This window comes from Anopheles marshallii, chromosome 2 (genome assembly GCF_943734725.1).
Source record: "Anopheles marshallii chromosome 2, idAnoMarsDA_429_01, whole genome shotgun sequence".
Classification (NCBI taxonomy): domain Eukaryota; kingdom Metazoa; phylum Arthropoda; class Insecta; order Diptera; family Culicidae; genus Anopheles; species Anopheles marshallii.
The window spans coordinates 89,777,400-89,802,540 of record NC_071326.1 but is presented as its reverse complement, the minus strand read 5'-3'; the positions used below and the strand labels follow the sequence as shown (position 1 = coordinate 89,802,540).

Sequence of the window (25,141 nt, the reverse complement as noted above, 5' to 3'; positions counted from 1 at the left end):
TATATCGTCGAGGGTTTTGCAAATACAAAACCGTAATGGGCACTTTACGAGATTACGAGATCTGCTTGATAACGGGTTGCCTGTTCCAGTTGAAGGTATAAATGCAACTGATGATGTCAAACGCTAACGACAGTTTGGTGTACTGTGGTGAGCAAAAGTGCTTCTGCATCGTTGTCCAGGCGCTAGCAGCTACGCCCACCAGTGATGGGACTTTACTGCTGGGTGGCCCTTTTGGCGGTGGGAGTGGGAGTAGTTTCCGCCCAGAAAGATTGGTGGGAAACGGCAAGCTTCTACCAGATCTATCCACGATCGTTCCAAGACAGCAATGGCGATGGAATCGGTGACCTGAACGGCATCAAGAGCCGGCTCGAATATCTGAAATCGCTGGGCGTGACGGGTTTCTGGCTGTCGCCAATATATCCCTCGCCTATGGCCGACTTTGGGTACGACATTTCCAACTTCATCGACATTCATCCAAGCTTCGGCACGATGGACGATTTCAAGCAGCTCGTAGCAGAAGCGAAAAAACTCCAACTGCGCGTCATCCTTGACTTTGTGCCGAATCATTCAAGTGATGAGCACGAGTGGTTCAAGAAGAGCGTACAGCGTGAACCTGGATATGAGGATTTTTACGTCTGGCAGGACCCCAAACCGGGTACGGAACGCGATCCACCGAATAACTGGGTATGGAGAATACTTCTGCACTGTGTGCGTGTGCTTCTGGAGGTTCTTAATCGTTTATTCATTAAAAGGTCGCAGCATGGTACGGGTCGGCCTGGGAGTGGAATAACGATCGCAAGCAATTTTACCTTCATCAGTTTCATACGAAGCAACCGGATCTGAACTACCGTAATCCCGCGGTGGTGCAGGCTATGAAGAATGTGCTACGCTTTTGGTTGGACCAGGGAGTGGATGGGTTCCGGGTCGATGCCGTTCCGTGGCTTTTCGAGACGGTCGGCTTCCCGGACGAACCCACTAGCGGTCAGTCAAACGATCCGTTAAGTCAAAACTACCTGCGCCATATATACACGCTCGACCAACCGGAAACCGTCGACATGGTGTATCAATGGCGCGAGTTACTGGATCAGTATAAGCAGGAGCATAATACTACCACTAAAGTGCTCATGACGGAGGCCTGGTCGTCGCTGGATGTCGTAAAAACGTACTTTAACGACAGTAACAATCGGCAAGGATCGCAGATGCCTTTCAACTTTCAGCTGATCATGCGTCTGGACAGCAATTCGAAGGCATCCGATTTCAAGACGGTGGTGGACTCGTGGATTGATATCATTCCACCCAACCATACGCCCAACTGGGTGGTAAGTCCATCCATTTAGTGTCCAACAGAACCCAACAGTGATGCATCCTTTCCTATCTTCCAGCTCGGAAATCACGACAAACGGCGTGTTTCGTCGCGCATGGGTGGAGATCACATGGTTGACATAATGGCCATGATCGAGCTGACCCTTCCCGGTATATCGGTCACCTACCAGGGAGAAGAAATTGGCATGCACGACGTAGATATATCCTGGGCAGATACGCAAGATCCCGCTGCGTGCCAGCTGACTGAGCAAACGTACCAGGAAGGAACACGCGACCCGGCTAGGACGCCGTTCCAGTGGGATTCCACTGCCAATGCCGGCTTTACAAATGCCTCCGTAAAGCCATGGCTTCCACTAGCGCTAGATTACCCGTTGGTAAACGTGCAGGTACAGCAAGATACCGCCCAAAACAGCCATTTGAAGGTGTTCAAAGAGCTGATGAATTTACGCGGCACCAAAACACTGATCTGGGGTTCGTACAAATCGCTGGTGCTTGGCACTAACGTTTTCGCCATATTGCGCTCATTCCCCAACGATAAGCGTACATACGTAGTACTGACGAATATTGGCACCACCGTCGAAACGGTGGACGCCACAAAGCTGGACAGCAGTTTGCCCAACGAACTGGTGTATCGTGTGGTGGGTGTATCATCAAATCATAAACCGGGGTATGAGAAAGCTGGCAGAAAGTGAGAAACGATCTGGAGACTAACACGTTTTTGTGCTTTCTTTACAGCGAAACCGTTATCGCAAAGAGTATTCAACTGCAAGCTCATGAAGCAGTTGTGTTAAGCAATGGTATGGCGAGATTGGCGCAAAGCTTCACAGTATTGGGCGGTGCTATCGTACTACTGATGGTTGTTCATATGTTTAAGACGTCCATGTAAGCTCTGTAACATTTGCAAGTTGGCAGGAAAAAATAAAAACCTTCTGTATCGCACCTAAATCTACGTGTTGTATGATTGTATGATGTGGAGGTATTAAAGTCTCGGATTCGTTTAGCGGGTGAGAGTTGCTAAGAGCATTTGAAAAAATTTCAGTTCCACACGCTATTAGTAGCCCAGTCCCATATAGCGAGTGAGCATTTTTTTAGACTACAGACCCTCAATTGAGTTTGAAGTGTGTCATGAGTTCTAACGTCCATCACTTGAGGAAAATCTTACGTAACAATTCAATTGCAGATACTCAATTCTGTGCACCATGTTACAAATTAGACCGAACGAACAGTTTTGTTATCCATTACCGGGTCCGGGAGCTTTTATGTTTTTCAAGCACAAATGAGGCATTTATTTGCCATGCAGCTTCAATAGGTTTGTTTAATAGTTTAAAGTGTGTTGCATTACTGTTTGCTGTTACTGTTGCCCGTCCACCACTGTATGACCAATTCGATGAAACCAAACAGAATCTGATCGCACGCGGTGCTGCATTAGTAGGCTGCGGACAGTAAACGCGCATAACAACACACAGGCACACAAAAAAAAAACGATAGTAAACCCCACCGTGATGGTTAATTTGTCGCCTCGTGAGTGTCAGGAAAAACACCATTGAACTTTCTTATCAATCAGTAAACATCTTTCAAGTCATCCCATTTGGTGGGTATACGGTTTGTTTCGCGTGCCCGCCACCGGCAAAACAGGCATTGTTCCGTTTGTGCATCAAATAGCAAATACTCATCACCATCATCAACAACAAGATCAACTACCGGTTGACGAGTGGGCTCGGATGTAGGAAATAGAAAAGCCTATAAAACTGGTCGCCACCAAGCGCACCGATGTCAATTACGGTGTTTGAAGCAAGACAGCGTTCGTCAGCATGTGGTTCGCAGTAATTATTGGGGTGGTTGCTCTCGTACCGTCCCCGCTGGTGGCTGACGAGCACTGGTGGCAGCATGCCAACTTCTATCAGATCTATCCACGATCGTTCAAAGACAGCGATGGTGACGGCGTGGGAGATTTGCGCGGCATCATGGAAAAGGTGCCGTACCTGCGACACGAGCTGGGTATCGATGCGGTATGGCTGTCGCCGATCTTTAAATCACCGATGGCCGACTTTGGCTACGACATATCCGATTTTCGCGATGTACACTCGGAGTTTGGTACGATTGCCGATTTGGAGGCACTGGCGACCACCTGCAATGCGGAAGGTCTTAAGCTGATCCTGGACTTCGTTCCCAATCACAGCAGCGACGAGAGTGAATGGTTCATAAAGTCCGCCCAGAAGGACCCAACGTACAGTGATTACTACGTTTGGCATCCGGGGAAAACGTTGGCCAACGGGACGCGTGTGCCACCGTCGAACTGGGTGAGCGTATTCCGTGGACCAGCCTGGGAGTGGAATGACGTCCGGAAGGAGTACTATCTGCATCAGTTCTTGGTGAAGCAGCCCGACCTAAACTATCGGAATCCGGCACTGGTACAGGAAATGAAGGATGTTATTACATTCTGGCTAGATAAAGGTGTGCACGGATTCCGTATCGATGCCGTACCGTACCTCTTCGAGTCCACCCCTACCAATAACGTTTATCCGGATGAGGAAAAGAGCGGCGACACCGATGACCCGGACAATCCGGTGTACTTGGTCCATACGCATACGCAAAACCTGAACGAAACTTTCGACATGGTATACCAGTGGCGGAAGGTCGTCGATGACTACAAAGCGGAGAAACAGTCCGAAGATATAGTGCTGATGGCAGAGGCCTACACGCCCTTGATGAACATCATTCGGCTGTTTGGTGATGAGCGGTCGGAAGGAGCGCACGTTCCGTTCAATTTTGAGGTCCTCAGCAACACGTTCAAGGATACGACGGGAGCACAATTTTATGCCAACATCAAACGATGGCTCGATGTGGTGCCCTCAAATCGGTTCTCCAACTGGGTGGTACGTATATGGGGGTCTTTTTTTGCAAAACATTCAAAATCCTCATGAAGAATTACCATTTTCTTTTGCCGCTTTCAGCTCGGAAATCACGATAACAAACGGGTGGCGTCTCGGCTAGGCGTCGCGCGTGCAGACCTTTATCAGATTGCCTTAAACGTGCTACCGGGCATTGCTGTCACGTTCAACGGGGACGAGCTAGCGATGGAGGACGTGTTCATCTCGTGGAAGGATACTATTGATCCGGCGGCCTGCAATTCTAACCCGAAAGACTATATGATGTATAGCCGCGATCCGGTCCGAACACCGTTCCAGTGGGACGATTCCGTTAGTGCGGGTTTCTCCACGAGTCGCACCACGTGGCTTCCGGTTGCATCGAACTACAAAACGCTCAACTACAAAGCCCAGAAAGCGGCTCCACGCTCGCATGTGAAAATATTCAAAGCGCTCGTCCGACTGCGCAAGCAACGCACACTGCGCGAAGGAGGGATGGAGATGCAGCTTGTAGGGGATAACATAATCGTGATCAGGCGGCACCTGGAAGGCGTGAGCACCATTGTGGTCGTGCTGAACTTTAACAAAACAACGCAAACCATTAAACTGTCGTCCGTTTACGAAGGATTGCCATCCGCGTTCGAGGTGATTACCTCCTCGATGCAGACAAACTACATCGATGGGTAAGTTACTGGGAGCGGCCCCGCGGCTATTCATTCCATGTGCATTACACACCGATGGTTTCTATTTTCAGAATGGTCGTGGGAAGAGACGAAATCGTTCTGCCCGCCGATGCAGCAATCGTTCTGGAGGGAAACGTTGCGAATGGCGTTTAATTCTAGGCACAGGGAGATAATTCTTAATGCTCACTTTGATCGAATCACGTCCACGCGTGCAGTGTATTGAAATAAAGGCAAATAAATCACCAAACAAATGAACTGAAAACATATCGAAAAATATTTCATAGAACAAGTCGTTTTTTTAACGATAACAGAACCCATTAAATTAACTAACTTTAGAGGAAAACTTTGCGCCCTTTTGCTGTGCCGTGCCATCCATCCATCCAGCAGCACGGATTCGCTGGGACGCTAGCCTGGCTGTTGAAGGCTTCTGTGTATAAAGTTCAGCGCAGAATACTCACCGTTGACCGAGGCAATGAGAGGCAATCGGGTCAATAAGAAGGATACTGTGCTGTACCATCGCGAAATTTCGTTTTTCAATTTAAATTTACACTCTGTCCCCACTAGCCTTGAAATCCGATACACAGTGCGATTGGGATTTCGAACAACTGTATTTAGTACAGCAGTTCCCCGTTTTAGCACAAAACTTGATGTTTATGTGCAGTCTGACATAATCACACATAACCTCAATTTACGCGCACAACAACACACCCAACTTGTAAACATTAGCCGATCCGCTGCTCCGGTATTTAAATAATGGATCTCAAAACATTTAAGTATGGTTCTTTTCCATCTTCTCCAATCGCCTGCGTTAATTACCATGCATTGATTTCCCACAGATTGCTTCATCCGATGAAATATTACAAGGATTACTTGGATAGCAACATTCGGCCGGATGGACGAGAATTGGAAGAGCTACGTCCGCTGGCGATCAGCTTCGGTGTGATTAAAAGTGCCGATGGGTCAGCAATTGTAAAGGTTGGCAACACGACAGTAGTGTGTGGAATTAAAGCCGAACTAGCCGCACCGAAGGCACTGGAACCGCGGCAAGGGTATCTTGTTCCGAACGTTGAATTCTCACCTGTGTGCTCACCATCCTACCGCCCGGGACCACCGTCGGACGATGCGCAAGTTTACAGCCGATCGTTGGCCGACGCGATAAGTAACGCACGTTGCATTAATCTGCTCGATCTTTGCATCGCGCCAGGGAAGCTTGTGTGGGCCCTGTATTGTGATTTGGTCTGTTTGGATCACGATGGCTGTGTGTTTGATGCGGCAATCATCGCACTGGTAGCAGCATTACATACAGGTAACGTTTTCACGTACACCAGCCGTCAAGGAGCAATATGTTAATGTTGATTCTGTGTCCCGCGTGCAGTAAAACTTCCCACCATTCGATACAACAGCGATACGGAGGAAACCGAAACGGATCGACTTAAGTTTTCCGCATTATCCGTGCACTGTGTGCCCGTTACGACGTCGTTCGTGATGGTAACTGAGTGAGTGTGTCCAAGGAGTAAGAGTCCACAGCACGTGGCGGCACTAACGTACCCATTTTTTCTTCTAGCCGTTTAATAGCCGATCCGACCGCAGAAGAGGAAAAACTCGCCAGCACAACATTAACCGTAACGGTGAGCGATGGGAAAATGAGTTTCTTCAACCAATCCGGTGGCGATCCGTTCGACAGCGCGACGCTCAAACGTTGTACCGAAAGTGCAATCAAACGCGAACGGTCTGTGAAAAGGATGATCCAAACGATGACGAATAAACGGACGGATTAATAAAAACAGAAACGATCGGTTTCGGTTCATAAGTGTAGCACAATGCCATTAGGTTTCAGTTCATTATTCCTTTTTGTAACAGAAATACGTACAACATCGGCGTTGCCGACGGATGAGTAGAATAAGTGCCTACATGAAGATGAGAGTTCCACCATTATTAGCCATTTATCAACACTACAACCGAATGCCGTCGAATCGCAAGCACCCTGGCCCATGTAGCTGCTTCTTCCATCGTTTCTAACCTTTTTTCGCTGCTGTTCCTTTTTCATAAATGCTATCCTACATTACAGCGGGGCCGATCGTTTCCGCCGGGTTCCCATTGCCCAGAACAGATCAGGAACAAAACCATCTGCAAGATCATTCATAGCTACACCGGTAAGATGACACATGACACCATGTTGGGTTCATTTTGTACACCAGGAACGTATCTCAGTTTTTGTTTCTCTCTACTCACTCACATAAGCCTCCCTCTCTTAAGGACATTCAGTTTGCATCACTAACATATCTGTCGTCTAGATAGTGCCTCAGCGCTGGTATCCCTTAAAAAATTACTACCTTCTATTCTCTCCACTAACCAATCCATTAGAACGCGCACTAACTGTTGTGTTGTCATGCTTTTATGATCTGCATCCTGATCTTCGCTCCACGATCTACACTCCCATTCAAGAATATCGAATAACACGCGTACATCAAAATAGAGTAAGGCAATCAAATGCAACAAAAACACACACAAGCAGCTTATCTAAAAATTAATCCTTCGCGTGAAATAAAAGTAAATGGATATGGGAGAAGAACCGAAAAAAAAAACAGATTTTATTAAATAATACAAAAATTTATTTACACCCAAAAGTAAATCAGCTGCTTTCCTGTTCAGTCATGACTTTCGAAACGATTTACTGCATCTCTCTACCGTAATCATTGCGCTTGAGCAAAAGCAAAATCTGACTTCAAATTAAAAACATCGATCCGCGGTTTGTCCTCGCACCTACACTTAGATATGTTGAACACATTACACTGCTGGTCGGTCTCCTGCGTTTTATGATGCAATCGAATTCGAACGTAATTTGAAAGCTTCAACAAAAACCGCCAACTGATACAGATTGGAAGGCCTGGATATTCGGTACTGCTTTTAGAATTCTGTCTCACGGTCAAATATACACATCATCACCGCGTCTTTTCTGCACCGCAAAGCGTTTTTAGAACGTGTCGGATAGTTGGAAAATGAGTAGCATTTCGCAACGTGTTTGCGTTTGCAAATTTTTGTTTTACAGGCAACATTTAGAAACTTAAAATTTGAAAGATTTCTCTTGTGTAACATTCCTTTAGTCTCCGTGGTCTATCTAACTGCTCTCCTTAGCGATTTCCTGCTTTTTTCCTTCGCGTTATATTATTCTTTCTAACAGCGCAATTTTATTTGCTATTTAAATATATATTAATATGTATATATATATAGAATTGTATGTTCCTTTTCCGGGGTTTCCGACAAAATTTCTATCGTTTTGTTTTTTTTTTTTTGCTGCTCTATATTACTTCATTCACCCGTAGCATTCGGTACATGTAATATCAACAAACTATTATCCACAATGCATACCGTTCGCTTCCATACTCTGTATCATTTTCTTTCGCTGAATTCTGCATTCTGTACGTACGTTTCTCGAGAGCTACGCCATTCCCAAACATTTCCCATCATGTTACACCTGGTATGCAGTAATGACACCACCAAATCACCATTGCTGTAAGCGTTCTGCTGAATGATGATGAACACCGACTACGGCTTTACTGTAGCGGGGGCAAAAGGTAAGTTTTAGTTGTGTCGTTCAACTTATGTCCCCTGCTCGTCTTATCGTTTACTTATCGTTTTTACCAAAGTCTGTTCCGACTAGTTGAGGGCACCTTTTGTTGGCCCAACTCTTGACGTTTGTTGGAAGCTAAAGAAAAACAATGCTGAGCTAAATCGGTTCCAATTCCACCATATTATTGCGTCCACTAAACATCAAACACACAACAGCAAAAATTGGCAACAACAAGATACAAGCGGCCTGTGTTGTGGGAAGGAAGCATTCAATAAGACGATTTTAACTAACTTTGTACGAAAGTTACACACTTAAACCATCATTCAAAGGGGGATAAAACACGATTTCAGAAAGTAAAAAAGAAACATACATTACGAATTAGAGCTTCAAACAGAGCACATGTCCGAAAGGTTTGGCGCAAATAAATAATTATTTGAGTTGGACACGGAGATAGCAGAGGAAAACTCAAATGACGACTTCGGAAATGAAAATAAAACTAAACTTGAGGGCAGGTAACGTCCTCCACACACCCTTATTAGTAACGGGAGTAAGTGTTTTAACTAAAACTTCTTTATACAAATAAAAAGAAAGGTACATTAGAGTAAAAGGATGTGCCGTATCTCGCTGTTTGGGGAAGTGTTTTGGCCATCTTTGCACCGTGTGTTGTGCAGTATTTACGCTGCACCGTCTACTAACTTTACTGCAGGTACCGTAACAAAGTGTCACACGAACGTTTCAGCATCCCTTTTACGGTAACCAATATGTAAATTCCCTTTTCCCAAAAACTATTCGCCCTAACACCTCTACAGCAGAGCAGTGCGTTGTAGCCATAGATAGTAGCACGGAACCGTTTATGCGTTCGTTATTACTTCTCGCTCGCTTCTAAATCCGACAACAGTGACAACGTGCAAACCATGCACGTGGTTCCACTACTGCGCGGTGCGGTAAAATAGATAGTAATCGTAGGCGATTTAAGGTGTAACTATAATAGCGCTTACCGATTCCTACTGCGGATTACGGCTGTATGTCAGTCCTACTACGAGTTCAGATCTATTAATCGTGTTCTTCTACTACTTATTCATTTCGGCAGCCGATCTTCGTCGGTGCTTTCCGCTTGCGGCTGCTGCTGTAATTGCGTTTATGTTTTGATGCCCTCCTGTAGGCTGGGCCACTACGGTGCTTGTCACTGAAACCGGGCTAGACAGCGACAGTGGTGTCATCACCGTATTGTTAATAATGTTGATTTGCTGCGTAGCCTGGGATTGGGCCTGTTGCTGCTGCTGTTGCTGTTGCAGCAATTGTGGCGCTTGCTGTGATTGCTGCTGAATGTGTATTTGGGTCGTACCGGGCTGCTGTTGGTTGCTAGTTGCTGCGATTATCTGCTGAGTCTGCTGTTGCTGTTGCTGCACGTGCTGTTGTTGCTGCAGTTTGAGCTGCAGCTGTTTCGTACTCATAATTAGCTGGTTTGCCGTGGTGTTGGAGGTCACGTTCAAGTTATTGCTCAGCTGTGCCGCATTATGGGATGCTACAAGAAAACCAAATTAATTAATTAACAAAGTGTAACACAGAATTTTCGATCCATTAGGAAGATTACTCACCAGTAATAGGTGTTGCTATTTTTAATGTCGATCCACCTGCTGTAGCCATTTGTTGCCGATGTTGAGCGACACGCGCTGCCAGCTGCTTGGCCGTTATCGGCGTTGTGCCGGAGCAGCTCACTACGGGCAACTGTCCTGTGCGGGGACGCTGGCTAAAGTTAAGCAGTTGAATCTGTCCAGCCTGACCGGTATTAACGGTTAACGGTGTGCCGGTTCGTATACCCTGCTGGCCGAGTCCTTTCATGCCGGATGTTACGATTTGAGCTGAAACCATTTAAAATCGAAGTTAGCTGAAGGACACGAGACAGGCGACGCTTTCGCTTTGAACTATATTACCAATTGGAAGAGAGAGCAAACTAGAACCACTCGTCTGTGGATTCGTAAGGACAACTGTTTGTGTCGTCTGTGAGTTACCAGAGAGTATGTTGCTAGTGCCACTGGCGTTAATGGTATTCACAACCTGCGTTGTGTTGGTCACTGGGACTGATACTAGTAAGCTGGTTGTTTGGCCTGCGCTATTTGCAGCGGTGTTATTTAACACGCCCGTTGCTCCACCGGATGGTGTTGATGAAAGCGATAGCGAAATCGGCTGCGCAAGGCCTGGAATTTGTACCTGGGGTGCAACAAAAAAAAACAAACAAGCATGATTCATCGGAATCGAAATCGGAGTTTTCTCTCATACCTGCACGTTCTGCAATCCGGGAATGGAAGTCATTGCACCGTGTAGGCTGGCAAAGTTCAGTCCTTGCAAATTGACCGTCGTAGATTGTTGCTGCTGCTGTCCAACTTGCGCCTGCAGTTGGCTGTGCTGCGGTTGCTGGGTTGGATGCTGCTGCGGATGGATGGTGACCTGGGGCGGAGGACTAGAGAGAGGCGATATCGATCCAGCAGGTGATTGTATCTGCATATGCGCTTGAGATTGCTGCTGAGGCGTTTTTGGCGAAGGTATGGTAAACTGCAATCCGGGACTCGCTGCCGGCAGGTTACTATTATTAGTTATATTTAAGCTACTAGATGAAGTCAGTCTTTCGATTAATGCTGAGTTTGCGTTATTATTGCCACACACGGTAGCGTTGCTGGTGGCGTTGGTACTGGTGATGTTGGTGCTACTATTTGCGCTGTTTGACATCCCGCCCAGACCAACGACGGTCGTAGCTCCGACCACAGATACCGTGTTCTGCATCGTACCATCGCCACTACCACTGATACTGGTAGCTAGTGTGGGTTGGCCCACACCAGAAGTGGCACTGTTGGCGAGCAATGCCGTCAAACCGGACATGTTGTTAAAGATGATGTTGTTTGCGTTAGCACCGTTTACTGTTCCTGTGGTGCCGCCACCCCCACCACCATTGCTGGTCAGAGAAACTGATGATGTGTTGGAGTGATCACTACCGGGCGAAGCAATGCTCTGTATCTGTAGCTGATCTGGTACAACGGTGCGACGCAACCCACTGTCCGACGTGATACCGGCCAGGTTGCTAACGTTTCCACCCGTTCCAGCTAGGTTCGTTGAGCTCTGCGAGGCAGTGAGTCCCTGAATTTGCATCTGAATCCCCTCGGCAGCTCCAGGATTGCCCGTTGCGCTAACACGCCGTATCGCCCCACCGAAGGCAGCAGCAACAACGGCCGCCGTTGATGTGGCCGTTCCCGGATTGGCATTGATGTTCAGCACACGCTGATTGGCGTTGTTTATGATAAGTTTACTCCCAGCAGTGGAAATTCCAGTGCCACCACTAAACGTGCCAGTATTCGCTGTTGAAACGGTCGTGCCAGCAACATTGCCACCCGAAGTAGCACCAACTGCAGCAGCGACATTAAAACTCTGGGGCAGGTTCGAAGTGGTTAGGATTGCGGGGGGTGATGCCAGTTGGGTAGCAAGAGCGGACATCGTAACCCGAATATTTCCTGCCTGTTGCGACTGTTGTTGCTGCTGCTGCTGCTGCTGTTGTTGAGCTACCGATTGAGTTGACTGCTGGCCAGATTGATGTTGCTGCTGCTGCAAATCACTCGCCTGGATATTGATGATCTGCGTTTGATGATTGTTGGTACCGGTACCACCGCTGACGGTGATTAGATTAGCATGGTTAAGAATGCGGTTTTGGTTGGCCTGCGCTTGTTGAATATTTATCTTACGCCCCCCGACACTATTGAACAGTGCTGCTGCAGCGCTTCCACTTATCGTAGCCGCCGTACCTCCCCCTGCCGTTTGAAGATGGTGGATTGTGTGTTGTTGATGCTGTTGCTGCTGGTTCTGCTGCTGCTGTTGCAGCTCAGTCACCGTTTTACCAGCGGGCAGTGTGAGACTGCTACTCAATACCGGTGAATTGGTCATCGCAGCAGGTGCACTGTTAAGGAGACTAAGAATAGCGGCATTGCTGCTTGACTTCGCGGTCGATTGTTGCTGCTGTTGCTGCTGTTGACGGTTCGTAAACTGGTTGGCTGAGTTCATAATGCTTATAGCGATTGCCTTTATTTCCGGATTGGTCGTATGAATCGATCCAGCAGCATTCTGCAATTGCTGGGCTTGTTGCGGCTGCTGCTGCTGCTGCTGTTGTTGCTGCTGCTGCTGCTGTTGCTGGATTTGTACCACATTTTGTTGTTGTGCTTGCAGTTGTACTTGTCCAGAGGGAGTAGCTTGTTGCGAAATGGTTGATATTAAATTACCCGCAGCATCCCGCGACATCTTCGTGTTGTCGAGCCGCACGAGCAGTGGGACAGTATTACCAAGGGTTCGAGCACCGGTTTGATTTATAATGGTGGCCGTTTGCCCACCCGAGGCAAAGGTAAAACTTTGTGCACCGCTTACCGCATTCCCGACGGTGTTACCAACAGTTCCCGTTCCGGCAGCCGTTGCTAATAGTTGCTGCTGTCCTGCAGCATTAGTAGTCATTGTTAGGTTCGATATCTGCCCAGAAGGTTGCACGAGCAACAGTGATCCATTGCTCAAGCTCAATGTCTGCTGGGGCGGTTGACTTTGTTGGATCTGCTGCTGCTGTTGTTGCTGGGACGATGGTTGGGTTTGCAGCGTTATGGTCGTGCCTTGTGAAGTTGCCACGTTGCTCGATGTCGTACCGGCGGCAGTACCTACGATGCTGGTCGATGCGTTGTTTGTATCACAGGGGTTTGTGTTAAACAGTTGCTGTTGGTGGCCAGAACATGCTATCAGATGTTGTGGTTGAATGTGAATCTGGGTTTGCGCCGACTGCTGGACGGGAGACTGCTGTGGCTGCGTCGTCGAAGAAGCCGCCGGTCCAATACTTATAATGTTCGGACCCGAGGTCGTAGTCGATATGAGCTGCTGATGGGACAAACTCTGGTGTACGGTCGACTGCGCGGTAGTCAGCGATGGTTGTGGCTGCTGTGATTGATTGCCCGGGAGTGTGTTTGGGTTCGTTGCGTTCAGTGTGATGTTACCGTTAACACCCGTTGCCGTCGCAATTTGTGATGCCAAGGCCGGATTAGTTGCTTGCAACCGTGTGATCAACGCTTGGGTTGGATGAGATTGTAGTCGTTGTTGTATCTGAGATATTTGTTGCTGTATTTGCTGTTGATGATGCTGTTGCTGCAATTGTTGCTGCTGCTGCTGCTGTTGTTGTTGCTGTTGTTGCTGATGCTGCTGCTGTTGTTGCTGCTGCTGTTGTTGCTGCTGCTGTTGCTGCTGCTGCTGCTGTTGCTGCTGCTGCTGCTGCTGCTGTTGTTGCTGTTGTTGCTGCTGCAACTGTTGCTGTTGTTGTTGTTGCTGCTGCAATTGCTGCTGTTGCAATTGTTGTTGCTGAACGTTCTGTTCGCGCATACCTGCGGTGTGCAGCACTTTGGGAACCTGTCCCGGAACCAGATGCGTTATTTTGACCGATTTTCTTCCCTCCTCGGTGAAAATTTCCGTAAACTGTTGAATGTAACGATGGGCGTGTGCTCGCGTACCGAGTGAAAATTGACAAGCCTCACCGTTCCGCTCATTCTCACGATAGTCTCGATCAACATACAACTCGCCAAGGTATTCCGAATTCGACGGCCGTTGAAAGATAGAAAGCTTAATATGGTACACGCGTGTATCACCCCGATTTACAACGCGGTCCGTCTCAAGAATGTACTCTTCGATCAGTTGCGGTATGCAGTCACGGCTCTCCTTAGGCGCTTCATACTTGCGAGCGTACTTTTCCACATTTACCTCCGACGGTATCGCCAGCTCGGGTAGTTCCAAATTGGGCAAGTTGACCGTTGGCACCACCTCGGACGGCTTCTTGGGTAGAGTGAAACTGACCACACCACGTCGTACGCTCTGTTGGCGCGGTGGGCGTGACCGGAATTTGTTAAGAAAATCACTCAGCTCCATCCCGTAGTTGTGTGTGAATTGGTCAGTTTTCCTTTTCCGGTTGACTGCGATCTGGGAAAACTTCTTTGCCTGCCGGCGAATAGGGGCGGTATTGAGCAGTTGCCTTCGATGATACTGATTGATAGACATCGTCCCGACCGCCGGATTCGGATCGAGGCAAAGTGGTTCCGCCGTCGCCAGAACAAGCTGACTTTCGAGCACCAGCTTATCCTCAGCACTCCACTCGCCTTCCGCCGTTAGGATATTCACGTCGGCCAACAAGGTCTAAAATAAGAAAGAGGACGTCAGTAAACTTCCTAAGTGCAACTACGGCCAGGATTTGACTCACCTGATTGGTGGGTTTCAGTAACACGTGGAAAGTATCACAGGTAAAAATAGGAAACGATTGCCGATAGTCACGCACCTCAGCAACCACGCAACCGCAGTAGAACAACGCAGGACACTTACTCTCCAGTATGTCCACTAACACCAACGGCAGCTCCTCTCGATCGATAGAGTCTAGCAAATCTTCTTCCTCGTATGGCCATTGTATGGTTTCCTGCAGCTTTTCACTATTGAGATCACTACTAGCGTTTAACGTCAGGGAATCATTGCCGGAAGCGGACGGTGGCCCAACTCCCGTGCCCATCGACGAAAAGGCTGTCAGATTTGCCGATGAACCACTCTTCGAAACCTAAAATGAAATCGGGGACAAAACATAAGTCGTCGTTTTCAATAGTTGCTTAGATTTGTTGGGAAAATCGTTTGGGACTTCTACGAAAAACAAACGAGTTTTAAACGAGACGGGTATGAAATGGGACAGGATAAACGTAAAGTACATACATTTCGACCTCCATCCTCTTGCGATCCTATTCGAAATGCTAGCGAATATCCTTTGTTGCCCGGGTATAGATTCACTATTAGCGTGTTCAGCTGTTCGCGTAGTATTAGCTTTTCCAGCAGAAACGATGTATTCCTTAAGCTAAGTCTGTCGCTTTCGCTAGAGTCCTCCACCAGTAGCTCCAGAAACAACTCCCTGAGCTTGTCATGTATGTTTAAACTTTCACTGGCAGCCCCGTGCCCGGTCGTGCCGCCGGATGCTGGAGAGAAGCACGTATGACTATCGACAAGCCTCTGCGTTTGCTGCAGTACCGAGCTAGGCATGGTACCACCGTTACCACTGGCGTTGCTTCCTCCACTTCCCGCATCTCCCCCACTGTTATGGTGATGATGGTGATGCTGACGATAAAGGACGGAAGACGATGATGGCGATGGTGCGAAGACGTGACAAGACGATGCAGACGATGCAGACGAGAACAGCGACGACGACGACGTTGCTGCTGACGATGCGCCAGAGAGTTTGGTTTTCTTCGAAGGGCTCCCGTAGCAGGACGCATCGGATGCCAGTCGCTTTTCCACGTGATGATGGTTAAATGGGGCGGAAGTGGAACTGCCGGTTGTTGCCGTCGTGATCGCAGCCGTTGTCGTCGCCGCCGCCGTCGTTGTGGGGGAGGACGCTGGCGAAGGGGAGGCCAGTAAAGTGGCCGGCGGTGAAGTGGAGTGATGGCCAGCGCTAAGTGACGTGTAGGTAGTTGATGGTGATGCGGGATTAGGGCTGTTGCCGGAGGACGATGTGTTGAACAGCGGCGTGCTGTCATTAAGTAAGGGACTGGGAAGATTCGGATAGTGTGGCGGAGGATCGATCAGCAGAGAGGATTGCCGGGTAGGAGATTTTCTTAGCTTGCAGTAAGCATCATTTAGCATAAACTGGAACGACAAAAAGGAAAGCCGAAACCGGTAATTCACAGTACAATTCTGACTACACACTCTGTGTTAACTTTCGGCACGGCGCGTATACTTACATCGGCTTCTTGGCATGCTGTTGTTTCTAGTTTTTGCATTGTGCTTATTGCCACCACCAATCGTTACCGCTTGTTGATGCATTCACCCAGATACCGATTGAGGGAATCGCAATCTCTTTGGATACAGAATGTACAGTATGAACCCCGCTTTCGCGTATTCTACATCGAGCTGCTTACATAAGAAATCTGCAAAAGGAAACAAGGTCGATTGTGTTTGCTTAAAATGGAAAATAGTAAAACGAGCAGCATGCATTTAGAAGCACCGTCCAGTATTCCCTCGGTTTGTTTTGCCTGCACCTGTGTCTCATCCGCGCTCAAAGACAAGGCCGCGGTGTCGTTTTGCTAACCTACCTACGCCACTGAACACACATGTGCTACAAAATAAACCTTCGATACAAAAACAAACTTTCACATTCGGTGCGTTTTGGCCCATTAAAAGATGTTTGCTGTTTCACCGATTCTAACTATGCGTAATAATGGACGAAATACACCCATCAGACTTTACGGATCGTCCTTCAACATCCCCGAATGAACTTCGCCTTAATCTGTTTACACTTTTTGTTTAATCTTCGGTTCTAGTGCGATTGTCCACGGTGTCTGCTAAACATGAATCATTTATCCACATTCCTTACATTGATTTCACTGATAGTCCGTTTGGGTAGCTGCTGTTGGCAAGTGTGGATTCCGTCGAATGTTGGTGCTTTCTATAGCCCTTGCTACTGCTGTTGGTGATGTTGTTTTCACATGACGGATATTTTGCCGTAGTTTGGTTCGCCCAGTAATACCAGTGGGCCCGGATATGTTCTCTAGCAAATGCGGCCGCCTGGCAATGGAACCAAACGTTGCAAGTTAAACAAATGCTATAAATTTTTGCCAAGGAACCATCGCCGTCTGCAGGAGAGGGCGCAATGAGACAACAGCAACAACAACAGACAGACAGAGAATCCTTGTAGCCCACTATTTGCCAAGCATTACTGTATCCTTTTGTGCGGGCAGTAGCATTTGGCGAACGTTTCCCGACCAATGTTCACACGGCACACTTGAACGCGCGACACAAAACGACCGTAGGACAATCCTTTTCTTCACAAAACATTCATTTTTCTGCGGAAGCCTCTGCCGATTGCTCTTTAGTCCCTGCGTTTTTGGATAGACTTTTCAGTTTTTCTCGTTTTCGCTCACACCACCCGTTTCCGTGTGTTCTCTGTGTCCTCTTTCACCTGCCTTCTGCGGTGTCGTCCCTCCCTGTCGCTCTCATGCGAATTTGACAATTCACAACTGACAGTTCGCTCGTGGAAAATCTGCAGCATGCACGATCCGCATGTTTACATTGCGGTGCCTGACACTTCAGCTATGCTATTATTTGCGGCGTCCGCTCATTGTGTAACCTATTTTTTGGCTTATTTCAGTAATTACAGCAAATTCATCATTGTGCTCACCGGCTCAAGGAGCGGTGTCTATATGTTTGTTTTAGATAAATACTACTCGTTGGCCGTCTATCTATCTACAGCAGCTGCCAAACAGCATCATTGTCAACAAGCGTCAAAGGGCGACTGCCAAATGGATCCTTTCCGAACAGGACATTCAGTTCATTCTACAGCACACTATTGAAACAACATCGATGAAACATTGTTTATCATCACCCGCACTTCGAGTTTGAACAATCAGCAGACGCAAATCCTAGCCGCTTGGTTGCAGGATTGACAAATGTACAGACACCGTAAACGAACGTATCCTTAAATATTTCCTATTAGCGTATAGCAGCATATACATTACTACATTTAGCTTACACTGCTTCTTTCCCAACGCCCAAACCACAACACTCACTTTGTTTTGGCTTTGTTTTTCACTTTCACTTTGTTTAGTTTTTGTCTAAATCACCCTATTGCAAATGGTATTTCTCTGATGGTGTGCACCAAACTCCCTCGAGATGGATGTGTTTTGCTGGCTACGCACGGACGGAAATCGACTTCCGTTGCACGATTGTCGCACGTTCAGCGCACATTACACGGTTTGCAGAAGCAAACGAAGATGTTTTCTTTTACGTATCCCGAGATGCAATCGCTGAGCCGTGAGACGAAACTGGAACGAAAATTATTTTCCGACGTCGCTCTCGTTTATAAACATAGTCATGACGTTTCATCCCTTCCGTCAGTGACGGCAGTGTTGCCGAACGCTACGATTCGATTGCGTGCGGCGGTTGGCGGACATCAAAATCAGTTGCTCCTTACGGCCTGTTTACACGTGTAGAAATGGTTTAAATTTTTAGCACAATGAGATTTGAAACAATGTGGATTGGTCGTTTTTTTGCATGGCTCTTGAGCACGTGTTTCCCTTCAGCTGATATGATCGAATCAATTCGGTGGCGCTTTATAATGATAATAGATTAACTCAACCTTCTTAAAAAGATTCGTTTTTGAACTGTCTACATCAGCTTATTGAAATGTCTGTCGATCACCCAAATGACTGGCTGAACGAAGTAGTACAGTCGAGATTTGTACCTAGATCGGTCGCACAGTGAGTAAAACAACCTTATCCGTTTGTTTATGGTTATCTAGATGAAAGTGGTAGGACGATTTTCAATGATCATGTTGAGTGAACATGTAATAATTTAGTTGAATATAGCTAAGCTTCAAAAAACGCTACTATAACCGTGCAATTATTTTAGCCTATTATATTAAGTCTTTATCTAAAATTCAAATTTTGATACCGATTAGCAGCATTGATACCATCGCTTGCATTTGTTTCTTTCATCAAACTAAGAACAAGAATTAAATATATACAAAGTTGCACGCCTGTCGATCACTATCGTTCTGTAAGCACACCTTTGACTGTATTTTTATTTCATTTTGAAAGTAAAATTCGCGCCGCACACCGTACAGAAATGCGTACACATTAACATCCACGAAGACGCACAAGGAAAGCACGAGCGCGCACAACTACGATCGCATCCAAACCTGAGGAACACGCTTGGTTGGTTGTGGGCTGGTAGGAAATATTCATTCATTTTCATCCAATCCCACCAGTCTTCCGTTACTCGCCAAGCGCTACAGTTCGTCGCGGCGGAATACTCAAAGCATTTGTGGCAGGAATAAATTTTAATAAAGCCAAACTACGTCGTCACGGCGTTAACGCTCAATGTGGGCAAAGTCCAGTACTGTCGCTTGCGTGCTGTGATCTTTGATAGCAATCGATCTCAATTTCACGGGAGGTGTGGTGTTTTTGTAGTTCGTTGAGTTCGGTTGAGTAATTTCGTAAGCGTTTTAAAAAGCGCGAGTACTTCAAGATGCTCCTGATGAACCGGCGAGCCTTATCAGGTTAGTAAGTGTGAGCGTGATCGGATGATTAAGATTCAGTTTTGCCTCCGTGCTAGAAAACAAACGCTTTGTGTGCTGACCAGCACGATGTGCTTTGTAATAAGGGTAACGGGTTTATGCGTAAATTCGCATCTTCACACGTGTTTTTCTCCGTGTTCAGACACATGGCCGACAGCACGTAGGTGAAGATCATCATGTACGTATGCGTAAAAAGCAGTCAGTGATACGTTAGTGGTGTCACGACACAATCTCTTCCGAAGAAACCTTCGAGGTTCGAGGTCAAACTTCCTTAAGTGTCCATGAATGAAACATGCATGCAGACCCGATGGTGAACGTTTGCGCGATCATGCGCCGGGAAGTAAACCACAAGAAAACTTCATCGGAAAGAAGTATTTTTTTCCCCTCGGAGGACGGGAAGTGTGCGTTAACAAGGTTGCAGGAAAAAAAAAAACGTTACAAGTCTCTTCAGCAGCCATCGGTTACAAACGACACGAATGATGCTGGTACCCCGTTCAACAGTTAAAGCTCCGCCAGCTACAAATAGTCCCGCGCACGCAGCAATTGTAATGTTACTTCATTGGTTAAGCAAGAATAATATGCTGCATGGATGGCGTATTGTACCGTTGGATTGTTGCTATTTTTAGCCTCGATCGTATTCGCGTGCAGGCCGGTTGATAAAGCGTCGCAAACTGGTCTACAATTCTGAAGAATCGTTTGAAAAAGGGGGTTGCGACAAAACGGTGAAGCAAAAAAAAAAAACACGCACACAAACAAAGAAAACACTCATCTTTGTATGCTCCCGATTTCCGATTCCCACACCCTAAGTAATCAACCCATGCCCCCCAGGGCGAAGAGAAGCGAGATTTCCGCTATGGCTTTGCTTGGGCCCGGCAGCACAAAACTTGCTCGACAAACCTTGCTCGCTCAATTTTTCGCTGAACCGGTTTAACTTCCATTCCTGCACAACGCACAAATGGCTTCACTCTAGAGTTAGGGAATAGAGAGGATTAAATGGCAGCACTGAAGCGCAAATAAAAATGTAAATAAACTTGACCTTCACACGATCACCTCTCCGGCGGAAGTTTGGGTGCCATTTGGCCTTCCCTTAAAGACCCCAAAATAAAAAAAAACGGCCGATGAGGGGGAATTTGAAGGCAGTCATGGTTTGGGATTAATTCAATCAATTTAACAAGTCATCGTTTTTTAATTCGGAGAGCTCACAGCCGAAAGCTCTTTAGACACCACGATGCACCCGGTAAGTGACTGCATAGGCATTTACATTTCCCGGTCATACGTCGTTCGCATGCCAATGATGCAATAATTCTACTTCACTGTATACTTGACAACACGTACATCTCTACATTTGTGCGGCAAATAGACAATCAATAGCTGAAGAATACACTCAATCCTAGACATCAAACATTAGACCAATCAATGTTTTCAGCATCGTTAATTTAAAATTTCATCTCCTGCAGCTCTTCGCGAACAAACGCACTGCCGCATGCTCACAACGCAACCAAATGCGCAACGCCCAGAATCGCTCAAGCAGCAACATCAGCCGCACCATGACTTGCCGGCGTACAAAGGTCAAAGTTACGACGAGGTCGTGAAGCTTCGCAAACAGTATCTAACGCCAAATGTGACCTCCTACTACAAGAAACCGTTGCTGATACACAAAGGCCGTGGGGCGCAGCTGTTCGATCAGGAGAAAAGCTACCTGGACATGTTCGGTGGCATCGTCACCGTTTCCGTCGGCCACTGCCATCCGTAAGTAAGGCGTTTGTAAACGTGTAAAGACCAACATTAAAACGGTTGGTTCAATTTTTCAGGAAGGTAAATGCCGCACTGGAAGAACAGCTGCGTACGCTCTGGCATACGACCAACATTTACATGCACCCGAAACTGCACGAGTACGCGGAAAAGCTGGTGGCCAAATTGCCCGGCGATCTAAAGAACGTGTACTTCGTCAACTCCGGCTCGGAGGCCAACGATTTGGCCATGATGATGGCGCGTCTGTACACGGGCAACCACGACATCATTAGCTTCAGAAACGCATACCACGGTGCGTCCCCATACACGATGGGTCTGACGGCGCACTCTACCTGGCGGTATCCGCTTCCCGGTCTTAACAGTGGTATCCTGCACGCGATGAATCCCGATCCGTACACCGGCATCTGGGGCGGTCAGCAGTGCCGAGACTCGCCAGTCCAAACCACACGCAGCTGCGACTGCCAGCCGAATGAGTGTAAAGCCTCGGACAAGTACTACGAGCAGCTGGAGCAAATATTTAAATACTCGCTACCGCGCGGCAAGGTGGCCGCAATGTTTGCCGAGTCGATTCAGGGCGTCGGTGGCACCGTGCAGTACACGAAGGGATACATAAAGCGTGCCGCGGAGCTCGTCCGGGCCAACGGTGGGCTGTTCATTTCGGACGAGGTGCAATCCGGTTTCGGTCGCACCGGAGAACACTATTGGGGCTTCGAAGGGCATGACATCGTGCCGGACATAGTGACGATGGCAAAGGGCATCGGAAATGGGTTCCCGATCGGTGCGGTCGTTACGTCGCGCAAAATCGCGGACGTCCTTTCCCAGGCCTTACACTTCAACACCTTCGGTGGCAACCCGCTCGCGTGTGCCGTAGGAATTGCAGTTCTTGATGTGAGTGAGCTGGGAAGATGCACTTTATTGGGCACGAGATATAACACACCGGTATTTCTTTCGCACGCCAGGTTATCGACGAGGAGGAAATGCAAAAGAACTCGCTTGAGGTGGGCACCTACTTGCTGAAGGGGCTAGAAAAGCTACGCGACAGGCACGATGTTATTGGGGATGTACGCGGCAAGGTAAGAATCACTTCACACACAGCTCCACATCGTCGAACGCTTCCGCAGCGGGATCCGCTTTCGGCGTTGGCTTTTCATACATAGGATTATTAAAGGAGGAGGCGTGCCGATCCTCAACTGCAGCCACGGTTGCCGACGATTGCTCACATTCTTCTTCGGGCAGTTGTCCATCGCTTGGGAAATTGACGTCCACCGACAGTCCGTCCGTATCACTGTTCGGGTGAAAACGGGCAAACACGAAGGGAGTCGTGAAGAACTGACGGTTGCGAACCGCTGCTCTAAGCCGTGGAACAAGCAGATTGTCGTAGTAGTACACATAGAGCACGGTAAAGAATGCCGACACGGCGATAAGGCTTAGCAGCACAAACGTGAACACCTGGCCTCCCTCCAGCGGTGTGTGTGGTTGTCCGGCATGCGTTATATGGAATCCTGTAAGCAGTGGGATTTGAAGTTCGTTAATGTCCGTCCGATGTAACCTAAAAGCGTCCACCTACCGGATGCAAATTGTTTCTCGAAGAACGGCCGCAGGCTGTTCATCATCTGGACACTTCTTTCACCATACTCCCCCTTATCCACGACGATTAGCTGCACTACGTTCGCTCCCATCGATCGATCGATTCCAATATGATACTCCACATCCGCAACGTCCACGTCCGACGAGGCAATCTTCCGCCGAAGCTTGTCCGTGAACGATTGCAAGTTAAACACGCCCGGGAACTGAGCAATATTCACACGCAACACACTGCCACAAATCGGGCAACAGTGTCCGGACGGTTGGATCGGCGAAAGACAGTGCGGTACGGCGCAACGTTCGTTCGAGCAGATTGCATCCATCTGCCGCTCTTCCTGGCAGGGACATTTTTCTGCGCTGGCACATTTACCCTGCCGTATGAGCGTGTCCTCCGCGTTGTAAAACAGCAACTGTCCCAGCTCGGACGATAGGAAGTTGTGGAAATTGTCCAATCCTTCGAACGTGTCGCCAAACCGCACGTTTCCCACTTCGATTGACTCGTGGTACTGCATGTCTATTGGTTTCGGCATGCTCTTACCCGTCTCGAACACAACCGTCTCGTACTGGCACGGTACACGCTCCGCGTGTGGTACGGCTGCGTTCGGTGCTTGTCGCGCCAATCGTTGCTCATCGTACGTTGCCCAATTGTTGCCGGAATAGTACGGTGTACGACCGGGAGCTTTGAACACAGCAACGGAAAGCGACGAAGGATCTTGGGACACTACATTCAGCGAAAATGAATGCTCCGGAAAGAGTAATCCACCTTGCTGCGGGAGAACAAGTGACGATACCGTCATAATGCCCGCTGGCAGACTAACCAAGGCATTCAGTTTGCTGGGAAATACGATCGTTTGTTGTGGGGAAGGAACTCTCGCCGGTACCCAGTTCGAACTATCCGCAAAATCTACTTGTGGTAACCAAACTTTGGTGCTGTGCGTAGTGTGAATGGAGAACAATTGCCAAATCACAATGACACCAGTTACGGGAACTGCTTTCATGTTGACGACTTTGAACGAACTGTATCAGATCTATCCCCAAGCGAGAATGGGGCGTCGATATATAGAGACACAATCGGCCACATGAATCACTAACCTATCCGTTGCGCTTCTTTGCCTCTGCACAGGGATTGATGATTGGTGTGGAGCTGGTTGCCGATAAGGAGACGCGACAGCATTTGAGCGCACCGCATTTCGTCGATATCTGGGAGATGTGCAAAGACATGGGCGTCTTGTTCGGGCGCGGCGGTCTGAATGCAAACGTGAGTAGCTTCCCGTTCCATTACGCAAACGTTATTTACACCCTGCCTTAGTTTTCCGCCTTCAGTTCACCCTTCCTAAACTGAACATTGATTTTGTGTTTTAACAGTAAGCGACCAATCGAATGAACGGTGCCTTGAAAGCTAATTAAACGAATCTTCTCGTGTTATTCCCTTTCCCTTCAACAGGTCCTTAGAATTAAGCCTCCGATGTGCATAACCAAAGCTGACGTCGATTTTGCCTTGCAAGTGCTTGATATTGCGCTGAGCAAACATTCAAAAAAATCACAATAACATTGTTAACAACTTTCCCTTTCGATACGCAAAATTTTGCTGTACTTTAGATGGGAGTAGGAAGAACTAAGCATCAAAGAACTTGTTGAAGAAGTCAATAATAAACTGCAAAGTAATATTACACTGCTCACGAATATTTCATTTCGTTCGATTCTCATGTAACGATCACTTCCATCTGTACACACACACAAGATGTAATGAAAAACTGATCTCCGATGAAACAAATCGATAGTTGATGAAGAACCGGCATCTGTTTGTCGCGGGTGAACCTATGTTGGCAGAATCGAAACGGTATTAAGTAGGCTATAATTTCTAGCACTAGGTTTGACACGTTTTCAACCAGTTTGTTGTGTGTGCATGGTTACTAACAAACCTCTCCCTTCTTCTTTAGCTAACCAACTACACTTTCCCGGGATATCCCTAGCAATCCGCTTACGTTTGAGTCCGGTTTCATAACACGGGTTTTCACGAGTGCTTAACCTGAACGAGGAATAGTTGCTAACGCGAACTTTTCATCTTTCCCCAACCAATAGGTACTGCGCATTAAGCCACCGATGTGTGTTAATCGAACCGATGCTGACTATGCGCTAGCAGTGATCGATTACTGCTGCGATCAGCACATGAAGAAACGGAAGCGAGGCTCTAGACGTTAGACGTGTGTGATGACGACTTCTCCTCAACTGTGTTCTGCTGTGATTTGTGAGATTT

At 47.6% G+C, this 25,141-nt stretch overlaps 6 protein-coding genes across 6 annotated transcripts; 4 read left to right on the top strand and 2 right to left on the bottom strand.

Annotated features, from left to right (window-relative positions):
• The first annotated feature begins 204 nt into the window (after positions 1-204).
• On the top strand, positions 205-2,209 carry LOC128718789 (maltase A3-like). Its single transcript, XM_053812405.1, has 4 exons — positions 205-684; positions 753-1,319; positions 1,383-1,990; positions 2,059-2,209. Exons 1-4 carry the CDS (start codon positions 205-207, stop codon positions 2,207-2,209), a joined length of 1,806 nt encoding a protein of 601 aa, XP_053668380.1.
• Positions 2,210-3,134: 925 nt separating this feature from the next.
• LOC128719775 (probable maltase) lies at positions 3,135-5,026 on the top strand. The gene is made up of 3 exons (XM_053813406.1): positions 3,135-4,199; positions 4,278-4,873; positions 4,945-5,026. The coding sequence occupies exons 1-3, from the start codon at positions 3,135-3,137 to the stop codon at positions 5,024-5,026; spliced, it is 1,743 nt and encodes a 580-aa protein (XP_053669381.1).
• A 600-nt stretch (positions 5,027-5,626) lies between these two features.
• LOC128718787 (exosome complex component RRP43-like) lies at positions 5,627-6,651 on the top strand. The gene is made up of 4 exons (XM_053812404.1): positions 5,627-5,646; positions 5,710-6,179; positions 6,249-6,369; positions 6,438-6,651. The coding sequence occupies exons 1-4, from the start codon at positions 5,627-5,629 to the stop codon at positions 6,649-6,651; spliced, it is 825 nt and encodes a 274-aa protein (XP_053668379.1).
• A 2,863-nt stretch (positions 6,652-9,514) lies between these two features.
• LOC128718953 (uncharacterized) lies at positions 9,515-16,255 on the bottom strand. Its single transcript, XM_053812571.1, has 8 exons — positions 16,217-16,255; positions 15,198-16,121; positions 14,704-15,048; positions 13,821-14,639; positions 10,725-13,754; positions 10,379-10,655; positions 10,043-10,306; positions 9,515-9,969 (listed from the first exon to the last, which is right to left on the bottom strand). Exons 1-8 carry the CDS (start codon positions 16,253-16,255, stop codon positions 9,515-9,517), a joined length of 6,153 nt encoding a protein of 2,050 aa, XP_053668546.1.
• A 3,244-nt stretch (positions 16,256-19,499) lies between these two features.
• LOC128719248 (alanine--glyoxylate aminotransferase 2, mitochondrial) lies at positions 19,500-25,086 on the top strand. The gene is made up of 7 exons (XM_053812871.1): positions 19,500-19,530; positions 19,614-19,619; positions 21,006-21,297; positions 21,360-22,188; positions 22,260-22,373; positions 24,008-24,142; positions 24,967-25,086. The coding sequence occupies exons 1-7, from the start codon at positions 19,500-19,502 to the stop codon at positions 25,084-25,086; spliced, it is 1,527 nt and encodes a 508-aa protein (XP_053668846.1).
• Positions 22,381-23,882, bottom strand: LOC128719249 (protein amnionless). The gene is made up of 2 exons (XM_053812872.1): positions 22,868-23,882; positions 22,381-22,802 (listed from the first exon to the last, which is right to left on the bottom strand). The coding sequence occupies exons 1-2, from the start codon at positions 23,880-23,882 to the stop codon at positions 22,381-22,383; spliced, it is 1,437 nt and encodes a 478-aa protein (XP_053668847.1).
• Positions 25,087-25,141: the final 55 nt, after the last annotated feature.